At 57.6% G+C, this 22,984-nt stretch overlaps 5 protein-coding genes across 5 annotated transcripts; 3 read left to right on the top strand and 2 right to left on the bottom strand.

Annotated features, from left to right (window-relative positions):
* Positions 1–9,750: 9,750 nt before the first annotated feature.
* On the top strand, positions 9,751–11,241 carry CGGC5_v007319 (uncharacterized protein; the record flags this gene model as incomplete). Its single annotated transcript, XM_032035878.1, has 1 exon — positions 9,751–11,241. One exon carries the CDS (start codon positions 9,751–9,753, stop codon positions 11,239–11,241), a length of 1,491 nt encoding a protein of 496 aa, XP_031885073.1.
* A 1,757-nt stretch (positions 11,242–12,998) lies between these two features.
* On the top strand, positions 12,999–14,558 carry rhp23 (UV excision repair protein rhp23; the record flags this gene model as incomplete). The annotated part of the gene is made up of 7 exons (XM_032035877.1): positions 12,999–13,016; positions 13,126–13,173; positions 13,261–13,333; positions 13,390–13,469; positions 13,522–13,854; positions 13,906–14,382; positions 14,433–14,558. 7 exons carry the CDS (start codon positions 12,999–13,001, stop codon positions 14,556–14,558), a joined length of 1,155 nt encoding a protein of 384 aa, XP_031885074.1.
* A 1,191-nt stretch (positions 14,559–15,749) lies between these two features.
* bdp1 (Transcription factor TFIIIB component B'') lies at positions 15,750–17,660 on the bottom strand (the record flags this gene model as incomplete). Its single annotated transcript, XM_032035876.1, has 1 exon — positions 15,750–17,660. The coding sequence occupies one exon, from the start codon at positions 17,658–17,660 to the stop codon at positions 15,750–15,752; it is 1,911 nt and encodes a 636-aa protein (XP_031885075.1).
* A 593-nt stretch (positions 17,661–18,253) lies between these two features.
* Positions 18,254–20,861, top strand: BRE1 (E3 ubiquitin-protein ligase BRE1; the record flags this gene model as incomplete). Its single annotated transcript, XM_032035874.1, has 5 exons — positions 18,254–18,385; positions 18,718–18,861; positions 18,917–18,977; positions 19,028–20,634; positions 20,688–20,861. 5 exons carry the CDS (start codon positions 18,254–18,256, stop codon positions 20,859–20,861), a joined length of 2,118 nt encoding a protein of 705 aa, XP_031885190.1.
* A 404-nt stretch (positions 20,862–21,265) lies between these two features.
* Positions 21,266–22,180, bottom strand: saraf (Store-operated calcium entry-associated regulatory factor; the record flags this gene model as incomplete). Its single annotated transcript, XM_032035873.1, has 1 exon — positions 21,266–22,180. One exon carries the CDS (start codon positions 22,178–22,180, stop codon positions 21,266–21,268), a length of 915 nt encoding a protein of 304 aa, XP_031885189.1.
* Between the last annotated feature and the right edge of the window lie 804 nt (positions 22,181–22,984).

Raw genomic sequence — 22,984 nt, 5'->3', positions numbered from 1 at the left:
CCAACGTCGAAAAGTGGATTGTGGCACACTATCGGATACTAATTGACAGAGAGAGCGCGAGCGGAAACCTATACCCAACAATCTGCACTTCACAAGTCCATCCTCGCGGTTGAAGTGCCAGCAAGACCTTAGCTGTTGACTGCGCACCGGATGTCGACCATATCATACGCTCATCGCGTCAGAAGGGAAAGAGGAATGGAAACGAGAAACCTCCGTGACCATGACGACATCGGGACCGAGGCTATCACCAAGGACAACCTACCTGAAAGGTGACAAGACCGCCGAGTTCGAACACGAACGACTGCAAGCATACAATGGACGATGGGGTCCGGGGCTGATCCTACCCATCAGTCGGATCGAATCGCGCGACGTGCCTGTTGGAAGACGAAGACACCATCGAAGCTGCTCCAACGCGTCTCACGTAGCCCCGACCGTGATCTCGTACATGAGATGTTGCCAGCCAAGTCGATGCGGGCGTTAGAATCCTCAACATCCTCAATGACTTATTCGGAACGGAAGGTGGTGCGCGACGGTGAGAGTTGGCCTTTGCGTGACGTCGCCGGTGAACCTGAAGCTGGCGACAGAGAATGATAGCTGACGACATGGTCGCATCTCTGCAGGCGGAGTATTAATTCTGTGGTTGAAGGTGACCTCATCGGGACTCGTATAGACGATATCGCGACTCTCCTGTTTTCGAGGCTGTCCAGCCAAGACCCCACCAACACGAATTCAGCATCGAACCTGACTCAAACCGCCTGCTCGAGACGATCACTGGCAGCGCCGCGACGGCCTTTTGAGGTCGGTGAGGTCGGCGATGGACCATCAGCCCCATGTCCACAGTAGCCGGGCGATTGGTTCCTCCCAGGGCGCGCGCGCGCCCGTGTCAGGCCTGAATGTCGAAATCCGAACTCAGCTCTACGAGTTGCTCGACACTTGTCAACTGAACCCAGCCATCCACGCTTCCTAGAAACTTGGTTGACTTTGTTGGTGAATCGATAGCGCCGAAGCTTCTATGAAACCCCTGAGCGAGGTTACATCTGGTACCAACCATCTTACCAGCGATTGCGGGCAATCTAGCAGAAACAGGGGCGAAATGCTCTCCCGGGGAGAGATGCTGGACGTGCCGCTGAACAAGACCAGGGTAGGCGAAATACAAAGGGAAGCGAAATGCAACAGAAAAGGGTGCATTCGAGCCCCTTTCGAGCGGTGATGGCACTTGGCAGGATGCCCCTCTCATCAAATTTTGCACAAAGCAGAGGCGCTCAGTCGGCCAATTTTCTTTCCCTCACCCCGGATTCTCAAGCAGACCCTTGAATGCCGTGCGGGAGTCGGAGAATAACCCTCGACCACCAACCACCCTGGCCAACGACTTTGTAGCAGTAGCACCAACGTAGACGACGGGTGAAGTCGGCGACTACCTGGCGACGTTGTGCAGGTGCGACGTCGGCCTCGAAGACGGATGGGATCCTGGCGATCTGGACCTCTCGAGTCGTTGACCGAGAACAGTGGCAAGCTGGCGCCCTGGGCGTTGTGCCCGGTGCACGCACCTGGTTTGCTTCCGTGGGCAGCAGATCTTGGTGCGATGACGCTCGTGGCCGACAACGAGCCGGTGGCGGCCAGCACCGTGCGATGGCTGAGCAGCGAACAGCACAGACGTTGGCAACGTCCTGGCGCTGGCGCACCAGCAACAGCGACTGCCACTTCTTCATGGCCACCGTGAGGATCTACCCGACGGCTCTGCAGGTTACCGCGTGCGATGGCGGGATGAGGTGTCCTTCAACTGTCTGTTGACGATCAGCTACACGCCTCGGACATCAGACCGATGGGTTGCACGGGTGACATCGTGACGGACGTCCATCAGCAGCCGGAGGGAATGTCCAGACATAACCGTGAAAGCCAACTCATCCTGTCTCAAGAGGCAGGACACACACAGGTTTTTGGCAGCGTGTCCAGTGAGAACTCCATGGAGCAGGGTCGATCGGTATGTGGCGTCGTCTAGAAGCCATCGTGCTTCGAAACGTTGTCCCGGCTATTTTGATTCGGCCGAGGAAATGAAGGAGAACCAAAGATGGATTAGCTGGTCGCGAGACCCAACATGGTAGAAAGCAGAAGAACAAAACAAAACAGGTGACCGAAAGCGCGCCGGAAGGCAGGCGTCCCACGTGTTGGGCGCGCGTTGACTGCCATCGTGCCGTTTCAGTTATTCCTGAAAGGACTGAAGGAGAGCAGAGACAGTGACATTGAGTGGTGACAAGCAACGTGAGGTCGCAGCGCTCGTCCGTTCTGAGCGCAGGTGACTATCGGGCTAACCAGGCTTTGGCCATTCGGGGCGCCGACTAAGACGAAACTCTGGTGTTGGATTGCCGAGCGTTTCTTCCAATTTTGGCAACACTTTTTTGGCCTGACAGAACCGGAGCGATTGCACGACAGGATGGAGAAGCGGGTTGAAAGAGCAGAATTTTCTTTTTGTTTCACGGCCGTCAAACATGTGTGCGGGCTGACACGTTGCGAGTGGACCTGGAGAAGAGAGCCGTTCGCAGCGACGGCGTGCCATCTGCACCGAGGGTTCAACATCATCGTTGGTGCTTTGGCCATGGCGGGGATGGCCTCTCGAACCCCCAGAATGATACCGAGTCAGTAAGGCAAACTCTGTCTGTCTCTGCCTCCCTCTCTCGCCTTGGGCGAAGACCCAACCGCCTTCTGGTTCGTGCAGCTGGGGGGGGGGGGGGGATCCTCTCGACTGACAGCGGCATTTTCAGGCAAGATCCTAGAGAGGTCTGCGAATGGGAAGCGATGGGAACGGTCCAGGTCGGACTTAGGGAGAGGTATTGTACAGTAGCACCTGGCCAAGTTGCTCCTCTCGCGTTCTCATTGCTGCGAAGAAGTCAGAACTCTGGGTCAAACTCCGCAGGGTGTGGGATCAGAGATTTGGGTATGACTCTTCATTCGTTTTTATCCCTCTTTTCGTCTGCGTCTGCATCTTCCCCTCACTTGACGTGCTGGGCGCGCGGTGAAAAGCTGGAATCGGGCAGAGAAAAAAGACTCAAAAAATGACAAAGCAACGAGCATCGTGCAGATGGCGCAGACGGGCGTCCCCACAAGAGGTGCATCAGCGTGAGCCCTAAACGCAGGAACAGGCGCATCTGTTGGACCCAGCAGTCTTCGTCCGATGCAGATGGGACGAATGAGAAGCGACGGATTTGCTCGATCCTTGGGCCGCGGAAGGGCGAGAAGTCGCCTCAGCATCGCATCGCAGCGCATCATGCCAGGGTGCCAGGTGCTCTTGGTTCAGGTACCAGCGGCGGGGGTACGTATCTTTTTGGTAACCTGTAAGACGTCGCGTCGGGTTTCCTTCTGGCGAACGGGGACAAGCGATGGCAGACAACGGCCAACATCCGTACGTACGGGCGAATGTACTTTGCAGCAGAGAGAGAGAGAGACACTGCATCTGCATTTGTGTCTCCTAGCGTCAGTCCAAAGCCGCACTTCCGACCCTCCATCGCGATAGAGACCCTTATTCGCAAGGTGCAATGGCCGGCGCCGAGAGATTCGGATCAGGAGATCAGAGACTCCTCCATTCCAGCCAGCCCAATTGGCGAGCATCCTGTCCCAGGCCGGGCTTGTCTCAGCTTTATTCCATCTCCAGAGAGATAGTCCCAGAGATGACGACCAGCGGGGGAGGCGTGGAGGGGGTGTCTCTGATTGGGAGGTGTCGGAGAAAAAGGAAGCAGGAATAGAACATGTGGAAATGTGCCGCAAGCCCCCCGAGGCATCAACCGACGCGGGCTGGCGCTGACTGGTGGTGGCCCTCTCGGCTGGCTGGAGGAGGACGGGAGGCGTGGGAGGAGGACAACCAGGCTATTGGGAGGCGATCTCATCGCTGAGCCAGCCAGATTCCAGAGGCGACCTGAGAAGCGACTGGTCGTGGAAGCTCAGAAAAATGCAGGTAGCGAATCTGGGAAATCTGGGAGATGGTGCATCTCAGATCCATCCCTTTCGTCATTTGTGCCATTCTTCCAAGGTCCAAGAGGTCCAGCCTCTGGCCGTGGAGCTAATTCCCGCAGACCCCGTCGAGAAGCATCGGAGGTTGGTGGCGCCGGGCGGTGGTCTCTCTCGTGTCCTGGTATCCGTATGTAGTGCCGTCTCTGCCTTGTCGACTGTCGTGACTGTCACGGAAGGCGGTAATGGTGGCCTGTCTTTGCCCTGCCCTGTTGACGGCCCTGTCCTCGCTTAACCGGGGAATAAGGCCTGGTCTGCACTCTTCTGCAGCATCTCCCGGTCGCTTCCAGGAGTGACGGATGGAAGGCAGGGCTGTGTCGTGGGAAGTGTGGCCCTGTGGAGAGAGACGGAGACGACAGGCTGGAAGCCGTGGGCTCTCTGTGAGTGTGAAGCCTGGTCACCGACAGCGAGATCAAGGCCCATGGGCCATGGCACAGCGAGCGAGATTTGCAGTGGGGAGACGGAGATGAAAAGTTGGCGAATCAAGACGACGAGATGGTAACAGCGGACCGGGCGGAGGCAGGCGGAGGCGTGAGCGGGAAGAAGGTCCCAGGTGTGAGGCACTGACGAGAAGGAGGAGGAGGTGGAAAAAGACGTTGAGAGGGTCTTCCCGGTGAGAAAGGTACTTTGCACCATGTACCGACCGTACTTACCTAAGGCAGGCAGGGCACGGTACATACAACGGCCAAGCATCCAGGTACTGTAGCATCTGCCATTGTTTCAAGCCCTTTCATCGCCCTTTCATCAGAGCTTCCTGGCCCCTCTTCCCGACCCATTCGCAGCCTGTCCTCTCCTATTTTCCTCCCGCTGTGGCATTGGGGGCTCAAGTCCCATACATGACACCTGCCTACGGTTGCAAAAACTTACCGGGCAACACAGGAGAGGTTGGTGCATGGCATGGCATGGCATGGCTTAATGAGGTGAGGCGGTGCGGATACGGGGACGGGAGGGACAAAGGGACAATAGGCACAATGTTGGCCTGCCCAGCACTCAATCCCCGGGCTCAGTCAGGGCTGGCTGGAATGAATGGATTCGTTCTGATAGTGCTCTGGCGTCATCCCGCGTCCGTCCCGTCTGCATCTCCGTCTCCCCCCTCCGCCTCTCTGCCCCCAGCAGGCAGCAAGGCAGGCAGGCAGTCAAATGCAGTCGCAGGGCAATCCCGAGAATAGAACAGCAAAGTGCGTATGAGACATTTTACATTTGCATTTGCGTTTTATTGCACTCTCCACGGCCAACCAGCGACCTGGGTCCTTCGGTAATAATCAGCACCTCATGTTTTTTTTTTTAAGGTGCCGGCTTACAGAGTACAAACTGCCACAGAGTAGGTAGGTACTTTGTACTTTGTACCTTCCTCCCTCACCTCAAGGCCGGACATCACCTTGGAGGTAATCAATTGTACTTTTGCGCTTACTTTTGGCAGCTCGGTACCTTCCACCTGCTGACCAGTGCGCCTTCTCAGAATTGACTGCCAGTCGCACATCTTCATCCAGCGAGATTCGTGTCATCTTCAGCAATGTTTGAATCGGTCGGGCTCTCCGTCTTATCTTTGACCTCTTTCGTCCTACCAGAATTTTCTTTTCCAAGGCTGGTTTTTCTACCCCCTCTCCTTTCCCAAGGGAGGTTACACAGTTGCATCCATCATGTCAGGTCCAGAGACAGGACCCCCGGGAAATCTCTCCTCCTCCCATGCACACACACACACCAGCACCTGCGCAATTCCAGACTCTTGTGTGTTGGAGGCCGAGTCAGTCTTCGGCCCAGTTCGGCGTCCACGGATCCGGATCGCACTCAGCTGCTGCCAGAGTTGGCAATAGTCCAAAGCCAGCCGGGCAGGGGGTCATAATGAGGGAGGCCTGAGATCAAAGAAGCCACTTGAGAGTTGACGAATATCGATACCGACGTCGATATCACCGGAGCTTTGCACATCTGCTGGCCCGTTCTGCACAGCTCGGCTCAGCTAAGAGCAGCTACTGTTTACTATGCAGTAGTTTATCCAATGTTTATCTGACCGTCCACTTCAACCTTATGCACTCGGCGTCCCGAGCGTACCCGGGGAAGCGGCACAAAAAAGCCCTCTGTCATGCACAACCACTGGCCAGCATTAGGACCATCAACCTAAGCTTCCCCTCAGAACATGGTCCACCCATGCAACCAACCTCTCAACCTCCCAACGCCAACGGCCTGTCCCCGTCCTCTCCAGCGGCAGACCTTCAGTCTCCTCACTGCTCAGGCACTGTCAGGTACCTACGGCGGTACGGAGCAAGAGGCTAAGGCATCTCAGGTACGCCGTAACGCCAGACGCACCTCGCTCTCCACTGGACGAACCGCTGCCGCCTCGTGGAGAAGGGCTCGCCGGGCACGGAGGCGGGAGGAGGGAACACCCCCTCTCGAAACAAGAAGCACTGGCTTTTCTCTCACTGGCGCCTCCGCTCTTTTTATTCAGCCAGCTTAATTGCCATGGAAACGAGTGGAGGACACGAAGTTCCCGTCGATAACCACCGTCGCTTGTTTACCGCGGGCGATTCAGCAGTCGTGTTGCCAAAATGTCTTGCCAAAAACTCACTCGCCCCTCTGTCTTGAGGCCATCGTGGACTGGCAGTGGCACCTTCTCCGACTGGAAGACAGTATCAGCCGGTCTTGGACGGTTTCCTGTCTCCCTCTGTTCGCGACCAACGGACAAGGATCCGCGTCTTGTCTCACCCAAAAACAACAACATGCAAGAGGGACGACGCCACGCATCTCATCGCTAGCCCCGTCGATCACCGTCCTCTCTTTGGGGTAAAATGACTGAGCTGAGCCCAGAGAGGAGGTAAAAAGAGGCACAGCAGCACCGCGTCCCTCGCTGCGACGCCAGGACGGCTTGACGGACAATTGACGGATCGCCCGTCTGATTCATGGACGCAAGGGCGCACTCACAATTGGACGTTTGGAACAACATCAAAGAGGGCAGGACCGGAGATTGTGCCTGCACACCCCTCACATGAGATGCAACGAAGGCCCTCTGCCAAATGAAGAACAAGTCCAGCCTTACCCTGCGCCAACTCGCTGTGCTAGTGGCCTCCCTCGACACGTCGCTGCAACCATGCCAAAAACGACACGATGTAAACAGAGCTAGAACGGCCCAGAGCCTCACTTTTTTCCTTCCAATCGACGGATTCTCGGGGGTGCGCTCTTCCTGCTCGACGCCCGTCATCTCGCCTCTCCGCACCGCCGAGCAGGAGAGATGCCATAGCGAAGGGGCCGCTCGGCGTGGAAACGTCACCTGCCTCTTCCTGGATGCACCCAGTCGCGCGTCATGAGGGCGGGAAACATTGTGGTGGTCGATGCCATCGGAACTGAAGCAAAGGAATAAAACGTCCGTGCTAATCAACAAACCAGACCAGGGATAACCACGCAGGAGCGCTCACACTTCCAACTTTGGTCTTATTGCGGCCAACAGCCTATATGAGAGAGAGATGAGAGATGAATATAGCGGAGCGCAACCAGCAAAAAAAAACAGCGCAATCATCAATCAAGTCTTGTTGGTGTTGGTTTAGTCTATCATCTCTCTCTCGCCCGGCTGCCTGCTATTGCCGCAGCGTTTGCCGTAGCCTATTTGCCTATTGTCTGCAGGTTTCTTTTTCCGCATCCTATTGTGGCTGGCGATGCCCGCTTTGCCCCATCGTTGCTTTTCCCGATGACACCGATGGCGGGATGATGGATGATCCCCCTCTCTCTCCCTTCTCTCACGCCATGCGTCTCTGGGCTTCTTTTTTCTCAGTGTTTTATATGGCGCTTGTGGCTGTCCTCATCTAATCCGGAAGCCGTGGCCAATCACCAAGGGCAGCCCAGCTGTCAGCTCTCGCCGTCTCGTCGCCGTGTCATGCTAACACCGCAGCGCCATGCCATTGCCATTGCGCCGCCAGCGTGTGTGCTGACTGCTGAGAGGCAGACGACACACAAACTTCGACTCAGAAGCCACGAGGAAGTGGCCGGATCATGCGCAACGTCGAGGGTGCAGTCGAATCAACGTGTTCAATTGGAAAGTCGAGTTAGATTGCCACAGGTACACGGCAGCTTCTTTTCCCTCTCGCATTGTGCTGCCCACTGCCGGGTCTCACAAGCACAAGGAAGGACGAGAGGTCGAGGTCAGAGAGCACATAGCCGTCGCATCGTCCGGTCATCGTCCAATTCTCTAACTGGCTCTGCGTGTGCATTGTCAGAAGCATATCACCAGCGGCAGCGGGAGCATCGTCACTGGATGGGACGACAGAGCCCTGCATTTTGCCCTCTTGATCCTTCTTCTTAAACGTCTGGCGGTCTCCCGCAATACAATATCTGCAGCTGCGGTACATGGCATGCACGCCGACCCAGGCACGGCAGAGCGTCAGCAGGATTAGCAGCAGCAGCAGCACATCACAGATCCCGAATCATCTCGTCACCGGGCCTCAGTCCCCTGCCGCCGCGGACTCCCAGTCCCTGGCCCCAAAGTCACTTCCCCCCCGGTCGCAGTAGATTCGAAAGAAAGAAAAAATCCCAAAAATCTCAGACCTTCACACCAAAAGCCGGAGTCTGTCCCAGGAGCACACCCCCCCCAGCACGGACAAGGGTAGCTGCCAGTGTTTCGTTCCGAGCACTCCACCACGGCATCACTACCCCTCCACCCTTGTCATTGTCGTCCTTTCATCCACTCGCCTCTCACTGCCCCTTGGAAGAAGCCTGGGTCGGGTTGGGTCCTGCAAGACAAGACTCCAGCCCACCGGCCGGCCGAGGCGTGAGCGTAAGGTACAGACCACAGAGTACCTGCGCTACGAATAAACTCGCTCGGTCTGCCGTTTGCCCACGCGACGCTGGACCTTCTAGTCCCAGCTCCTCCTCCACTTCGACAGGGAATGCCATCTACCCCCAACCCAGGCACCGCACACACAAAAACGCGTCCACGACCGTCTGCCATACTTTATGCGTTTGGTTCCCAGGTTTCGTTCTTCGTCCCCTCTACTTACACCTACGCCTCTTCCCACAACCCCCCATTCCGTTCGTTTTTCACCAACTACTATTCTCTCGTTAAACCTCACCTGGGCTCTGTTCACTTCACCCAATCCCATCATCGACAACCTGGCTCGCCAACGACCTACTCTCGCGGCCCTAGACTCAAGCCATCTCTATCTCGCCTCAACCTTGCAGTTCCATACAAGAATCTCGCTGCTCATTGCCTGGCATCTCATTCGTCACAACCACGACCCCAGTTTTACCCATTCAACCTGTCGAGAGAGTTTCTGTAACGGAGCTCTCTTACAGATCGAATAAACCACCAGTGCCCATGTACACGGCTGGTCAACCGCGTCCCCCATTTATCTCGTTCTCCCACAGTCTACTATCCGGGACCCTTTCGTCAACTAGTCGCTTACAACAGTTGACATCCCGTGGCCGTCTCGCCTCTCTGGGGCCCAGTCCTCATCGTATAAGGTAGTCGGCATCGCTTGCCCTTTGCAAGGCACTCACCAACCTGCCGGCTGGTCTGTGATATCACCAACGATCACGGCTCGGACAGGTCCTCTCAGCGTTTGGATATACGGCGTTGAAGAGCAAACAGATTCTGGCCCACTCCGGTCTCCGGCAGACCACCACTACGCATCCCGTTCGGCGTTTGCTCACTTGAAGCAACCCTTGTCAGCCCGTCTTCCTCATCTGGAAAGAGGAGGATATACAGCACAGCAACTACACCGGTTCGAATACGTTTAGTTCTCGGCTTTGACAGCCCCAGTTTACACCATGGGTTTACCGCGAGCGCTCCCAATCGTGGCCGGCGCACTAGCGCTCATCGCTACCATCACGATTGTCGTCATCCACGTCGTGCTCGCCGCACACATCACCCAGGTCACCCCCGTAAGGACGTCGTCCGTCCTGTCTTCGGTTTTGGAAAGCATTCTTTTGGCGGTCTTGGGATGGATGTTGTCAGCAAACTTGATTCCCAAGTTCCGGAACTCCTCGAAGCGCCTCATCAGCGCAATGTTCGGCGTCAGCGTCCTGACATGCACTCTGGCCACCGCGGCGTCGGTCGCCACCATGATCTGCCTCGGCAACGCGACGAGGGGCTTGTCGGATTCGATTCTCGGTGCGAAGCAGACGAGCTTCCTCATTGCCTCGTCCGTTGCGCTTGGTCTTTGCTTCGCGTGTCAGCTCATCTTCATTGTCATTCACTTTGTCTTGGCACGCCTGTCTGCCCGTGAGGAGGCAGACTCTTACAACACCGACGAGGAGTCGACTAGGAGGTCGCCTCACTTCCACACCAAGTCGGTCAAGTCGATTCCTTACACCCGCACCTCGCCCACCTACGAGAGCCGGAGTCGTTCCACCTCAATGGGTTCTCAGACCCCTCCCCAGTCGAGCAGCGGCCGCTCGGCGACTGAGACCCTGAGCTCCATCCGCTCTTCCCTGTCCAACGTCGTCCGCCCCATCTCTTCCAGGACGCGCCTACTGCCGTTGCGGGAGAAGCGCAGGGCCGAGTCGATCGACTCAAACCACTACCGCTCGCGGTCGAGCAGCGTCAATGAGGACTCGTCCTTTGACTCCTGGGACACCTCCTCGGTTGACATGCAGAGCCGCATGACCGTTCTCGGCACATCGTCTCCCCCCGGCCGGTTCTTGGAGACGATTCCCGCCAGCCCTACCACAAGTCGCAGCCCCAGCCCCGGGACGCCGCTCGACCTGGAGCCTCCTCGCGCGCGCCGCCGAAGTCGCAGCTACAGCCCTGTCGCCGACCTCCGCCGCCCCAACACCACCTTCACCATGCAAAACTGCGCGAGTGACGGCGAGCTTCAACGACCGGAGCCCGCGTTCACGATGCAAGGCTCCGCCAGTGAATCTCACATCCACCCTCTTTTCCGGTCTGACTCGCCAGACCCCCCGCCGATGGTGACGCCCGGCACCATGGTGGTAGCTGCGCCCGACGCAGGCCGTGTCATTTCGGACAGGCACAGCGTGCGCCGGATGAGAAGCGGCAGTCTGCCCTCCGGGCCCAGCCCGCTCAGTCGCACGAGCAGCATCGACAACTTCTTCCCCAACGGGCACCCGGTTAAGGAGGAGAAGGAGGAGCTCGAGTCGCCGCAGGAGAAGGAAGAGCTCGATGATCCCAACGAGAGACAGATGACTCCACCGATCCCGGAGTGGATACTCACCGCCGGTGCTCGGACGAGCCTGAACGGGTACCACAGCCGCAAGCTCCGGATCGAAGACGGGGACGTCAAGGAGGAACAATCATGATGATGATGACGGAGGGGAGGGCAAGCGGTACAGCAACAACACGCCCCCTTCCCACAGGAATACGAGGAGGGAAAAGAAAACAAAAAAGGGAAATACCCTGACCCGGCGTGGTCTTCATGAATGTCTAATTCCTAGTAGTACGTCCTTCGGTGACTTACGAAACGGAGTACAACACACACAAACTCGGGCGGTGATACCATATTTGAGGGCTTTATTCATTTTTCTTTGTTCCAGCGTGGCGTTGTCCCGGGAGGTAGGTATGGAGGAAAAAAGGGAGAGAGGAAGTCAGTCTGGCGGTCGTGAAGCCAACACCGTCGAGCAGGTAGAATAGCTACAGTAGCTACAACAATCAAACGAGTCAAATGAATCTTCTGTTGATGGGTGCAGAGTGAAGTCGTTATCCTCCACAACCAAACACACTACCTAACAAGGGATAGGCTGAGCATAGGTGTTGGCGCCGGCGCAGAGGCGGACTTGGACGGGGCGCCTCGGAGGCTTCCGGGGTTCTCCAGATCTCGGAACATAGATGATCCCGATGCGCTAGTCGGGACGGGTGTACCGTTCGGTCCGGCGGGTGGGAAAGGGCACGGCCACGGACGGGTATTTTCTTACCTCAGCAAACACTTACTGCGTAGTCTGGTCCCAGCAGTCAAGGCGCTCGCTCCTACAAGCAGCTTACTTGCCGAGGTAGGTATCTGGATCACAGAGGGTGGAGGCATGTAAGAAAATCAGAGATAGGTTTGCATCATGATATTTGACAAATGTCTGCAGGCTACACATGTTTTGAGAATCATGGCTGCTGGGTTTTGGTTCCTTGAGGGAACGAATGAGTTGAGGCGCATATGACTGCCATTGGAGACGACCAGGAAGAAAAAAAAAAGAAAAAAAAAAACAGCCGACAGCTGTGTCTTTCATCCAATGGTTCCAGCGGCTTCCCTGGTTGTCCACACAGGCCCGTCACCCCTCACCTGCAAAGAGGTTCCCCCCGCCTCACCTTTGCTTGGCCTCTCTCACCTGCCTAAAAGTCACCAGAGTGCTACTTGCACCGCCACCCTTACCACACACACATGGGCAGAAGTTTACCATGAGAGCCACCAGAGCCACGGCAGCGCTAGGCACCTGGGTAGGTAGGTAAAGTAACTTGTAGACGGCCAGTCAGCAATGCTTCTGCCTTCCGTCAATGTCTGGCAGCGTCACAGTGTGTTGTGACTGCTCGGCTGCAGTGGGGAGAGCGGAAACTTGAACCACCCAAACCTCACCTCAGCACCGCCCAAAGCACCAAACGACGCTGTTGTGACCTCAAAGCAAAGAAAGACTAGCACCACCTCAGCGCCAGCGCCAGCCAGCACCAGCACGGTACCTGCTACCCACCTACCTTACGGTACCCTGCCCGCCATTGGATCGGTGGAGCTACCTCCCTCAGCCAACCAACCGCCGGACGCCTTCCCTTCCCAAGTCCCCTCCCCCCACTGAGCGGCAACACAACCAAAACTGACTTCAGGTCACCACTTACCTTCGTCATCTCCATTAATTCTGTGCCTGAGTACCTTGCCTGCTCCTGCGCACAACAAAACCCTTCCAGCTTGGGTGACGGATTTCATATCTCGATCGCCTCTGCTTTTCCCACGCGTTCCATTCCTGCGCATCTACAACTGCAACTGCCCGTCCCCATCGGCATCGTCCGCCTCTCATCTTTCCGCCACCCTCTGTCCTCCCCACCGTGATCGCAGCCTTTTGCTGCTTTGAACCTCGTCAAGATGAAGGTCACATTCAAGGTACGCAGCTCCGCCCTCCGAGCCCGCGATCCCACGCCTCTTCGCATTGCGCTCTTCCCTCTCAGCCGACCCGCCCCGAGCTCCAGCTAATCGTTTTACTCTTCCGCAGGACTTGAAGCAACAAAAGTTTACGCTCGATGTCGAGCCCACCGACCTGGTGCGTTGTTCCCCCCACTTCCGCCTCCGATATTTCTCGTCTGCGGCTGCCTTGCGACCTCCGACCCGAAGCTAACAAGATGTACAGATCTCTGCTGTGAAGCAGAAGATTGCCGGCGAGAAGGGATGGGATCCCAAGGACCAGAAGCTTATCTACTCTGGTAGGTGCTCTCGCGGCGCAGGCACCCTGCGATAGCTCCGGCTGACTGGGTTTTAGGCAAGATCCTGAAGGACGACGACACCGTCGAGTCTTACAAGATTGAGGAGAAGGGCTTCGTCGTGTGCATGGTGAACAAGGTCTGTACCCCGGAGACGCTCCTCGGCTTCGCGAATGCTGACAACCAAACAGCCCAAGGCACCCAAGCCAGCCCCCGCCGAATCCTCTTCTGCCCCCGCCGTCCCCGCGACTCCGGCTCAGCCCGTCGCCGCTACCCCGGCTGCTCCTCCCGCGCCGGCCGCTCACGCTGCTGCGCCCGCGGCCGCTCCCTCCACGCCGACGCCCGCTGCTCGCTCTACCGGTGGTGGTGACGCCGCCAGCAATGACCCCTCGATGGCCATGGGTGCTCAGCGCCAGGAGGTGATTGCGAACATGGAGGCCATGGGCTTCGAGCGTAGTCAGATCGACGCTGCCATGCGTGCTGCCTTCTACAACCCCGACCGCGCCGTCGAGTACCTGCTCAACGTAAGAACGGTTGGCTCGTATGCTGTCTTGATCAGAAACTGACTTTGACAGGGTATCCCCGAAGGCGTCCAACAAGAGCAGGCCCAGCGCCAGGCTGCTGCCGCTGCTCCGGCCGAACAACCCGCCGCCGCTGCCGCGGGCGGTGAGGAGGGCGTCAACCTCTTCGACCTCGCTGCTCAGCGTGGTGGCAGCGGTGGTGGTGCTGCTCGCGGCGCTGGTGGCAACCAACAGGCTGCGGCTGCTGCTGCGGCCGCCGCCGCTGCTCAGGGTGGCTTCGGTAACCTCGACTTCCTGAGAAACAACGCTCAGTTTCAGCAGCTGCGCCAGGTCGTCCAGCAACAGCCTCAGATGCTCGAGCCTATCCTCCAGCAGCTCGGTGCCGGCAACCCCCAGCTCGCGCAGCTGATCGCCAACAACCCCGACCAGTTCTTGCAGCTTTTGGGCGAGGAGGTTGACGATGACGTGCCTCTGCCCCCTGGCGCGCAGGCCATTGCCGTCACCGAAGAGGAGCGCGATGCTATTGAGCGGGTGCGTCACCTAGATATCTGAACTCGCGTATTGATGCTGACAGATCCTAGTTATGCCGTCTCGGCTTCGACCGCGACGCTGCCATCCAGGCCTACTTCGCGTGTGATAAGAACGAGGAGCTCGCGGCAAACTTTTTGTTTGACCAGCCCGACGATGATGACCCGCCCCAGAACTAAGCCACCCTTGAACGACTGCATGACAAACCCAATCTACGACAGACACGCACAGGAATTACCGGACGGTGTTGGCTTGGTAACAAAGACTTAGGAGACTTGAGCATACTTTGGTCGGGACGACGAAGGTCCCAACCGTCAGGGGCAACATGGACGCTCATCGTTCGCAGTGGAGGTAGAAGGTTCTTTTCCCCGAGAGGCCGGCACGGAGGCGGCCAGACGACGATCGGTATGCGGAGGACGAGCTGAAGCATACGAGGGTTGCAAAATATTCACGGTTGCAAATGCACTTGCTTCATCTGTTAACCAGGATTGCTCCTGTTCTGGCTTGGAAGAGAGCGTGGCGTCGGTCCCAGGTAGCCAGGCCAGGTAGTACCAGGTAATTCAACTTTTTCAGTGCCAACTGTGTGTTGTCCTATTTGTCTCGTGGTGATGTGCAAGTGTCTGGACAGAGGTACGTCCCTGTGAGGCCAATTTGAAGGTTTGGCCTCACCTTTTGGCCTCAGTACGTACTTTGCCCTCAACTGTCTGAAGTAAAGCCATTCCCCACGGGTATAAAAATCGACTCTTCCCCGATGTTGTTCGAGACTTTTTCTTCTTTTTCTGTATACTTACCTGCTTGAACGGTCCGGAGATCAAGAGAACCGGGCCGTGGTGCTGGGGGACCTGCATTGCACACACCGCGGCTGTGCCCCTCATCGTATGGTTGCTCCGCTGCGAGGCCGTACTGGGCTTATTTTTGCTTTCTTCTCTATCATACACTCTTTTTCATTGTGGGCCTTCGTCGCTGCGGGCGGCGACACGAAGAAGAAGACCGAAGACTGAAGACATGGTATGGGTCAGGTGTGGTGGGATGGTAGTCGCTGTGGAAGCTTCAGATGCGTGGGATGGGCGTAGTCATTGCTTGCTTGGGACTTGCCATGGGATGGTAGGAAGGTGGTTAACTTTGAAAAGTGATTGTATCTCTCTTTTCTCTTCGTCCCGTTGCTCTAAACGAGGGCGCAAGCTACTGCGAATAGAATAGAAAAGCCAGGAAAAACCAAACGCCGTTTGATGCAAAGTGAAGCCTCCCCCCTAATTCAGGAAGCTTCGCGTCCTGGAGCCGAGTGCTAAGGGTATCTGTCTTGTGGTAGTAGTAGTAGTGAGAAGTAGTAGCCCGCCCGCCCGTGTCCATCCCTTTCTTCGCCGCCCATCTTATCTGATGATTTCTCCGCGCATGTTGTACTCCACAGCCTTCTTCTTCGCCTTCCCCGCGCCCCTCTTCTTGCGCGTCCCGGCGTCGGGGTCCATGTTGGTCTCGTCGATGGTGATCATGCCGTCTGCGTCGACGGTGATCTGCGGTCCCGCGCTGGCGCCGCCACCGGACTGCTGGCCCCGCGATTTGCCCTTGCCGCCGGACGACGACGCCTGCGTGCCGCCGGGGCGGTCGCTGGGGTCCTCGAGGGCGGCCTTCTTGCGTGCCATGTCCGCCTCCTTCTGGGCCTTGGCCTTGGCCTGCTCGGCGTCGAACTCGACCTGCTGCAGGCGGTGCGCGGCCATGATGTCCTCGACGGGCTCGTACTCGGCCTTGGTCCAGGTCTTGTACTCCTCGAGGTCGATCTGGAGCTCCTTCTTGCCGACGAGGATGGCGTCGATGCGGGCGGGGGCGTGGCGCTCCTCGCGGTTGAACTTCATCTTGACGTGGCGGCGGTTCTTGCCGGGGAACATGCCGCTGATCATCTGGAAGTCGGTGCCGAACATGCGCAGGCCGCGGTAGAAGAGCTCCGTCTCGTCCTCGGTCCAGACGTTGGGGCCTTTGAGCTTGGAGCCGGTGCGGTAGCTGTTCTGCGTCGTGAGGGTGGTGAAGTCGTTCTCCTCGATCTCGAGCATGTCCTCGGCGTTGGCGTCGGCGATGGCGTGCCGGTCGAGGGCGAGGGAGTTTTGGTCCACGACGATCTGGCCGTCGATGATTTGGAACTGGGGCCCGGTCTGGCCCATGCTGGCCGAGGCGGCGGGTTGCGGTTTTGAGGCAGGTGCGGCGGGGGCAGGGGTGCCGTTGGCGCTGCGCGGTCCCGGGGTGCCGCTCTCGGAGGGGTCTTCGGTGCCGTTGCGCCTGCTCTTGAGCCGTTCCCTGGCCTTTGCCTGTTTCTCGCGGTGTCGCTCGAGGAGCTCGTCGTGCCGGCTGAACTTCTTGCCGATGCGCAGGTCTCGTGTGAGATCGCCCATCGTGAGGACGCTCAGGTCGGCCTCCTGGTTCTCGGCGTCCTCTGGTGTTATAGAGCGGGCTCGTCGGGGACGTTTTGGCTTGGGTTCCGCTCCTGCGCTGTCTTCCCCTCCATCGGTTGTTGCCGCCGCCGCCGCTGCTGCTGCACCATCCTCCGCCGTCTTCTTTTTCCTCGGGCGGGCCGCTCGCTTTGGGGTCTCGCTACCGTCTGCGGTTGTTGTGTCGTCCTTCTTTTTCCTCTGTCGCTTCGGTTTTGTGGCTGCTGCGCTCTCGCTGGCCTCTGCGGCCTCGTCGTCTTCTGCTTGGGGGGCTCGTTTCCTCGGTCGCTTGGCGGGGGCTTTTGACGGTTCGTTCGCAGGAGGGGCGGCAGGCGTTTCGACGGAAGGGACGACGTCGGTGGCAGAGGGGAGGGTGGCTGGAGGGGTTTGTAGTTGAGCGGGCGTCGACGTCTCAGTTGGCTGAGCGGCGGTTGGAGGGGCACTTGCGGCGGGAGTGGCCGACGTCTGTGTCGAAGCAGTCTCGCTGGTGGAGGTCTCGCCCGATGGTGTCGCGTTCTCTGTTGTCGCTTCGCTCTGTGCTGTAGGTTTTGACGCAGTCGCGGGCTCGCTGATGGGCTTCTGTGTTTGCGGCGTGGCCGTCTGTATCGCGTCTGAATTCGTCGATGGTGGGGTATCAGTGACCTGAACCCTGCTGGATTCTTTCGTCCCCGTGGCATCGTCGATATTTTGCGCCGACTGACCGGCAGCCGGGGTGGGAGCCTCTGACTGCGTCGCCGGTTCCGTGGCAGTCGTCGACGGGGCCTTTGATGGCTGGGAGGAAGCAGCACCAGGCGCTCGAGGACGGGCCATGGGCATTTTTGGCTTGAAAGCCATGCCTCCCTTCTTTTTGAACATGGAGCTCATGATGACGGTTCTGTTGAGGGTCCTCTAATTATCGATGTGGAAATAGCCTCATGGCCGGGTCTTTGGTGTGTGGTTGCGGACTGCAGTGGATTGTTTCGTCGGAGATTTGGCTTGCGCAAGACTTTGATGAGCCGCGGGAGGGACAAGAGTGACTGACTGCGGGTGGGATAAGAAAAAAAAAGGTAGATACGGGAGGGAAAAGACGACCGACGATTAACCGGCTCCTGCGGGGCGTTTGATAACGAGGCCCCATCTGGTTAGCGTAAAGCTAGTCCTGTTTGAGAAGTGGACCGGGCTGGCTTGATCTCAGCAGGAGAAGAGACGTGAAGCGTCGGCAACCTCGAATTTTCACTCCTTGCCCAAGCATTGCCTCCCACCCCCCATCCTCTGCGCGAATTCGACAAGCCACGACCATCTCGACACCGCGCGTGGCCCGGATCAACGCGTAATCATCATCTGGCTTCATCATCCAGTCCCCTTCATCGCTTTCGCCGACCCGGTTGCTCGCGCTGTCTCAGCCTCTCTCTGCCTTTCTCATGCCTGTAGCGACTTCAGCCCCGACTGCCTCTCCGCGTCCGTCCACCTTATCCAAGATGGAGGACAGGAAGAGACCTCCCATCAGCACCGCTGAGGATCTCGCTCCTCCCAGCAAGCGACACCAAACCGTCAATGGAAGCAAGTCCAAAGGTGACAGCGGCGATACTGCCGAGGAGCATTGGATCGAGGTAAGTGTCACGAGACACGGTTTCCCAACACATCAAGTTTTCTCAACAATCAATGGACCCCTACGCGACCCCCTTCTGCCGTCAATGGCTGCGCGACATCACGATCATCGACAGCCCCTAGCCACGCCCAACACTGGCGGATCGCGGTCGACTGGTCTGGAATGGCCTTTCGGTCGGCGGCCGAGGGCGACGAGGCTGGCTGAAGACGATGCCGTCTCCCTGTCTTCCACCACACCACGCATCCGATTTCCCTCCCATACCATCTGCCTCTGGAGACGATCGCATGACGCGAAATACATGGAAAGGGCCCGAAGCTGATGAAGTGACTTCAGAATTACCAAAAGGGCGCCATATACAGGCAGCTGCAGGAAACAAAGAGGGAAAAAGCCGATTTCGAGTCACGCGTCGAGCAGTTGCAGAAGAACCTCAACCATCGGGAGGATCACATCCGCATCATCGAAGCATGGTGGAAGCAGGTCGGTTTTCGATTGAATCCCTTGTGACTCGTGTGGCTGGGGCTGACTGTCGCAGGTATTGGAGGAGATGGAACAGCTCGTGGATCCTGCGCTACCACCACCGTCAGGCCCAACCAGTAGGTTTGCCCGTGATCGGATCGACGCGGATTGCTGCTGACAATTCCAGGCCCCCCATACATTACTAGCACGCATTTTAAGGATAACGAAGAATTCCAACGGCACCTGGGCGACACCACCGCGGACATAAGGAAGCGAGCCGAAGCAGTCATTAACCGGATCGCAAGCGCCAGAGGTGAAATAACGCCAAACATCGCCGACCTGGAAACTAGAGTGAACAGCCTTCTCGCCCAACAGAAGGACTACCTGGTGAAGCTCGACCGAGCGAACCAGGAAAATGAACAACTATCAGAGGATCTCAACAAGGCCAGCCTGAGATTCTTTAAGGCGGAAAAGCGCATGGACCGACTTAAGAGCGCCCAAGTACAAAAGCTCGAGCAGCAGTTTATTGCTAGTGCCAAGCCGACAGCCGCTGGAGGAGAGAATGGCAGCGATAATGCCGAAGCGAATGGTAATGCCGCCGAGGCCTTGATCAAGTTCGAGGAGGCATCGGCGGTCGTCGCAAAGCAAAAGGAGCAGCTTGAGGCTGCGCAGGCCGATATCAAGACACTACAGGAGGAGAACTCGGCGCTCAAGGCGCGACGCGAAGGGCTCACCGATGAAGACTTCATTAGGACCGATGTCTTCAAGCAGTTCAAGAGCCAGAATGAGGACCTGATCAAGAGAGTTAACCACTTGGAAGCGACGAACAAGCAGCTCAAGGAGGAGGCTGAGAAGCTGCAGGCGGAGCGAACGGCCTTCCGAACCAAGCTGCATGATGAGGCGCAGGGGATGGTTATTGAACTGGAGCGGCAGGTTGAGGAGCGCGACGCGGATCTGACCCGAATTCGAGCCGCCCGAGACGAGTGGTACGCCAAGGCGAACATGCTGGAGACGCGAGAAAGGGAGGAGAAGCAGGCGCACCAGCACCTCAAGGAACTCACCGGGTCCCAACAAGATCGAATCACATCGATGGAGCTGGAGTTGCAGCGATTGAAGCCCGAAGATCAGCAGATGGCGGACCCGGACCCCGAACTGGATACCCTGCCCGCCGAAGAACTGCTTGCCAAGTATAAGAAGCTGCAGCAAGATTTCGAGTCTATCAACAAGGAGTTGCCGGCACTGCAGCAAGCGTACAAGCGATCCATGACCCTGGCACAGAAGAAGGTCATGGACTTTACCGCCCTCGAAGAGCGGGTCGCAGCAGCGCTCGCTGAGAAGCAAAAGGCCGACCAGAAGTACTTTGCAGTAAAGAAGGACGCCGACATGAGGGATAGAGAACTCGGTGTGCTCAGGAGCCAGCATCGCAAGAGCTCCGAAATCGTGTCGCAGCTAAAGGAAGTTGAGGCGCAGCACAGAGTTCTCATTAGCAACCTTGAAAAGCAGCTCTCCGACCTGAAGCAGGCGAACGCGGCCATGGCGGCGGAACACAAGAAGATGGAGGCAACCAGCTCCGACGCTGCGCGTCGCGCTGATTCGTATAAGAACCAAATCAACGAACTGTCGGGCCTCGTCAAGTCCCGCGATGCGGCCGTTGCTGCCGCAAGAGAACGAACGACGACTCAAGAAGCGGAGGTGGAGCGCCTCAAGGTGCGCGCAGACATGGTGCAGAAGGACAAGGACGAGTGGAAACGCAAGGCGTTGAGCAACTCGTCGGAGGAAGAGGAAATGCTCAGAGTAAGCTGCCCCCCTGTTCCTGCCCAAGAATGCAAGTATCTAACAGATGACAGACCTTTGCACTATGTACTGTTTGCCGCAACAACTTCAAGGACACGGCCCTCAAGACTTGCGGTCACCTGTTCTGCCACCAGTGCGTGGATGACCGGATCAGCAACCGCATGCGAAAGTGCCCCAACTGTTCGCGGGCATTCGATCGGCTGGATGTTATGAGTGTCCACCACTAGCCCTTGGCAGTTCCGCTTCGCTTCGACGTCCGACGCATTTAATTTGAGAGCCCTGGGGCTTTCGACGCGCGGGCTGATGTTTCGACTACTTCGAACATGTTTGTGTGCCATATGGAGTTTGTTTCTCAGAGCAAGGGGTTTCATGGCATGATACCTTGGGGTTGGCCCAGAGGATGTTTGACTTGGACACGATGGATTGCTGTACTTTTACGTGTATGGAAGACGGCCTGGACTGAGTATGTACATACTTTCACCCCGTTTGAGGGTTTTCACAAGAGCAGGTGGCCGGCGAGAGGAGGACTGATGTACGAAAGCTGGGGTGTACAGGATAGATCTAGAATATCCTACCACTGACCCATCCATACCAAGTATTTCTATGGAATTGTCTTCTCCGTGACGAACATCTACCTTCTGCTGGTTGAGCCAAAGCCGGTGCTCTCGTGTCGCGCAGAAGAGGTCGAAGACGAGGACGACCTGGTAGAAGATGTGGAAGGGCCAGCTCCCCACTGGTTCTCGTCGTAGCCCCAGCCGCGCTGTTCGTTTCTGGCGGCGTTCCGTCCCTGGTAGTAACCCGCTCCGTACCCAGCAGCGCCGCCTGCTGCCGTCCCGGTCCAGAAACCAGGCCGCCATCCTTGCTGCGAATTGCTGCCGGAGGGCTTCGTCCCTGGGTACGGCGGTGGAGGATCGTTGTTATCCGGGCCGAATCCGGGATTCCAACCACCACCGCCGCCGCCGCCTCCACCTCCTCCACCACCCCCGCGGCGCCGGCCACCGGCCCTCCGGTTCTGCTCACCCGCCACACACGCCGAGTACATGATCCAGCCCAGGACAGCGAAGAAGAGAATGCCAAACAGGACCGCGCTCATGTCGAAGTCCCCGTTCGCGCCACCGCCGCCGCGGCCCAGGTCAGGATACCTGCGCTCGCCCTTGTCGGTGAGGGCGAGGCGGTACTCGACGCCACAGCTGCCCTTGAGGACGTACGGGTCGTCTTTGGAGCTGTAGCCCTCGCAGATGACGTCCGTGGAGCCGAGCTCAAGCTCCTCGGGCAGCTGGGCGACGCAGGACCACTGGATGTCCTCGGAGCTGTAGCCGGCGCCCTGGTTGGTGCAGCGCATGACGTCGATGGCGAAGAGGTCGCAGAGGGGCTTTGCGGAGAGGCATTTGAGCTGCGGGGCGGCGGGCGCGCGGCGGTGGGTTGTGAGGGCGCCATTGCCGCGGAGGGTGAGGGATTGCACGTCCGAGAGGAGGATTGCGTTTTTGGGCTTGCTGGCTGCTGCGGCGAGGGGCAGCAGCAGCGAGAGGGTGAGTGAGAGGTGCATCTTGTTTTTTTTTTGTCGGCTTTGGGGGCCGGAGTGTTGAGTGTGCCCGTTGGTTGCGACGCTGGGGTCGCTTTTTCTCGGGGTTTGGGTGTGTCCCGTGTGGCGGGGGTTGCCTGAGGAAGTTGGTGATATGTCAGAGCATGAAGGTGAGAGGGTTTCAAGCTGTTTTCCTCGTGAGACAGTGTGGTATTTCGGTATAGGTAGCCCGGATGATAAGAAGGATATCTGTCCAGTGAGGCTGAGTGAGGGTAAAGTTAAGGACAGATATGATGTTGGGAGCAGGCTCCTCGCCCGGTGTAATTGGGGTGCTGTGAGGAGGCGACAGTGACGAGGTCGCGATGGGATTGGTCCCGTGGCGTCGGTGAAGAAGTGGCGTATGTGTGGCGGGCGAGTAGCAGTGCGCCACATGTACGTAGTGGAGTGTGATTGGAGTCATTTTCGCTGTGGCGGTGCACTCATCTTATGTAACATTTCTACCATTTGTGCATGTTGAAGTCCGCCGTCTTCTCTTCGACTTGGCGGCCAATAATTCAGGACTCGAATGCAGAGAGAGAACATCAGAGACCTAACATGGAATTCTGTAAAAAGCGAAAACCAGGAGAGACAGAGGCTGCGAGATGCATGCAAATTATCGCATCAGCATGCGCAAAATACGATATTCAACGCCAAAAAAGCCAAGCTTCGTCCTTTGGACGTGAACATGGTCACTGCTCTGCTTCACTTTGCACATAGTAGGCCCAGCAGATCGCCAAGACGGGTCCCTTTCTTTTCCATGCTGACGGGCCCCCCTTTCCCCTTTCTCAC

Source organism: Colletotrichum fructicola (genome assembly GCF_000319635.2).
Source record: "Colletotrichum fructicola Nara gc5 chromosome Unknown KSG_Nara_v1_contig04, whole genome shotgun sequence".
In the NCBI taxonomy this organism is placed as follows: Eukaryota; Fungi; Ascomycota; class Sordariomycetes; order Glomerellales; family Glomerellaceae; genus Colletotrichum; species Colletotrichum fructicola.
The sequence above is the reverse complement of the archived record's forward strand: the minus strand, read 5'-3'. Positions and strand labels throughout refer to the sequence as shown.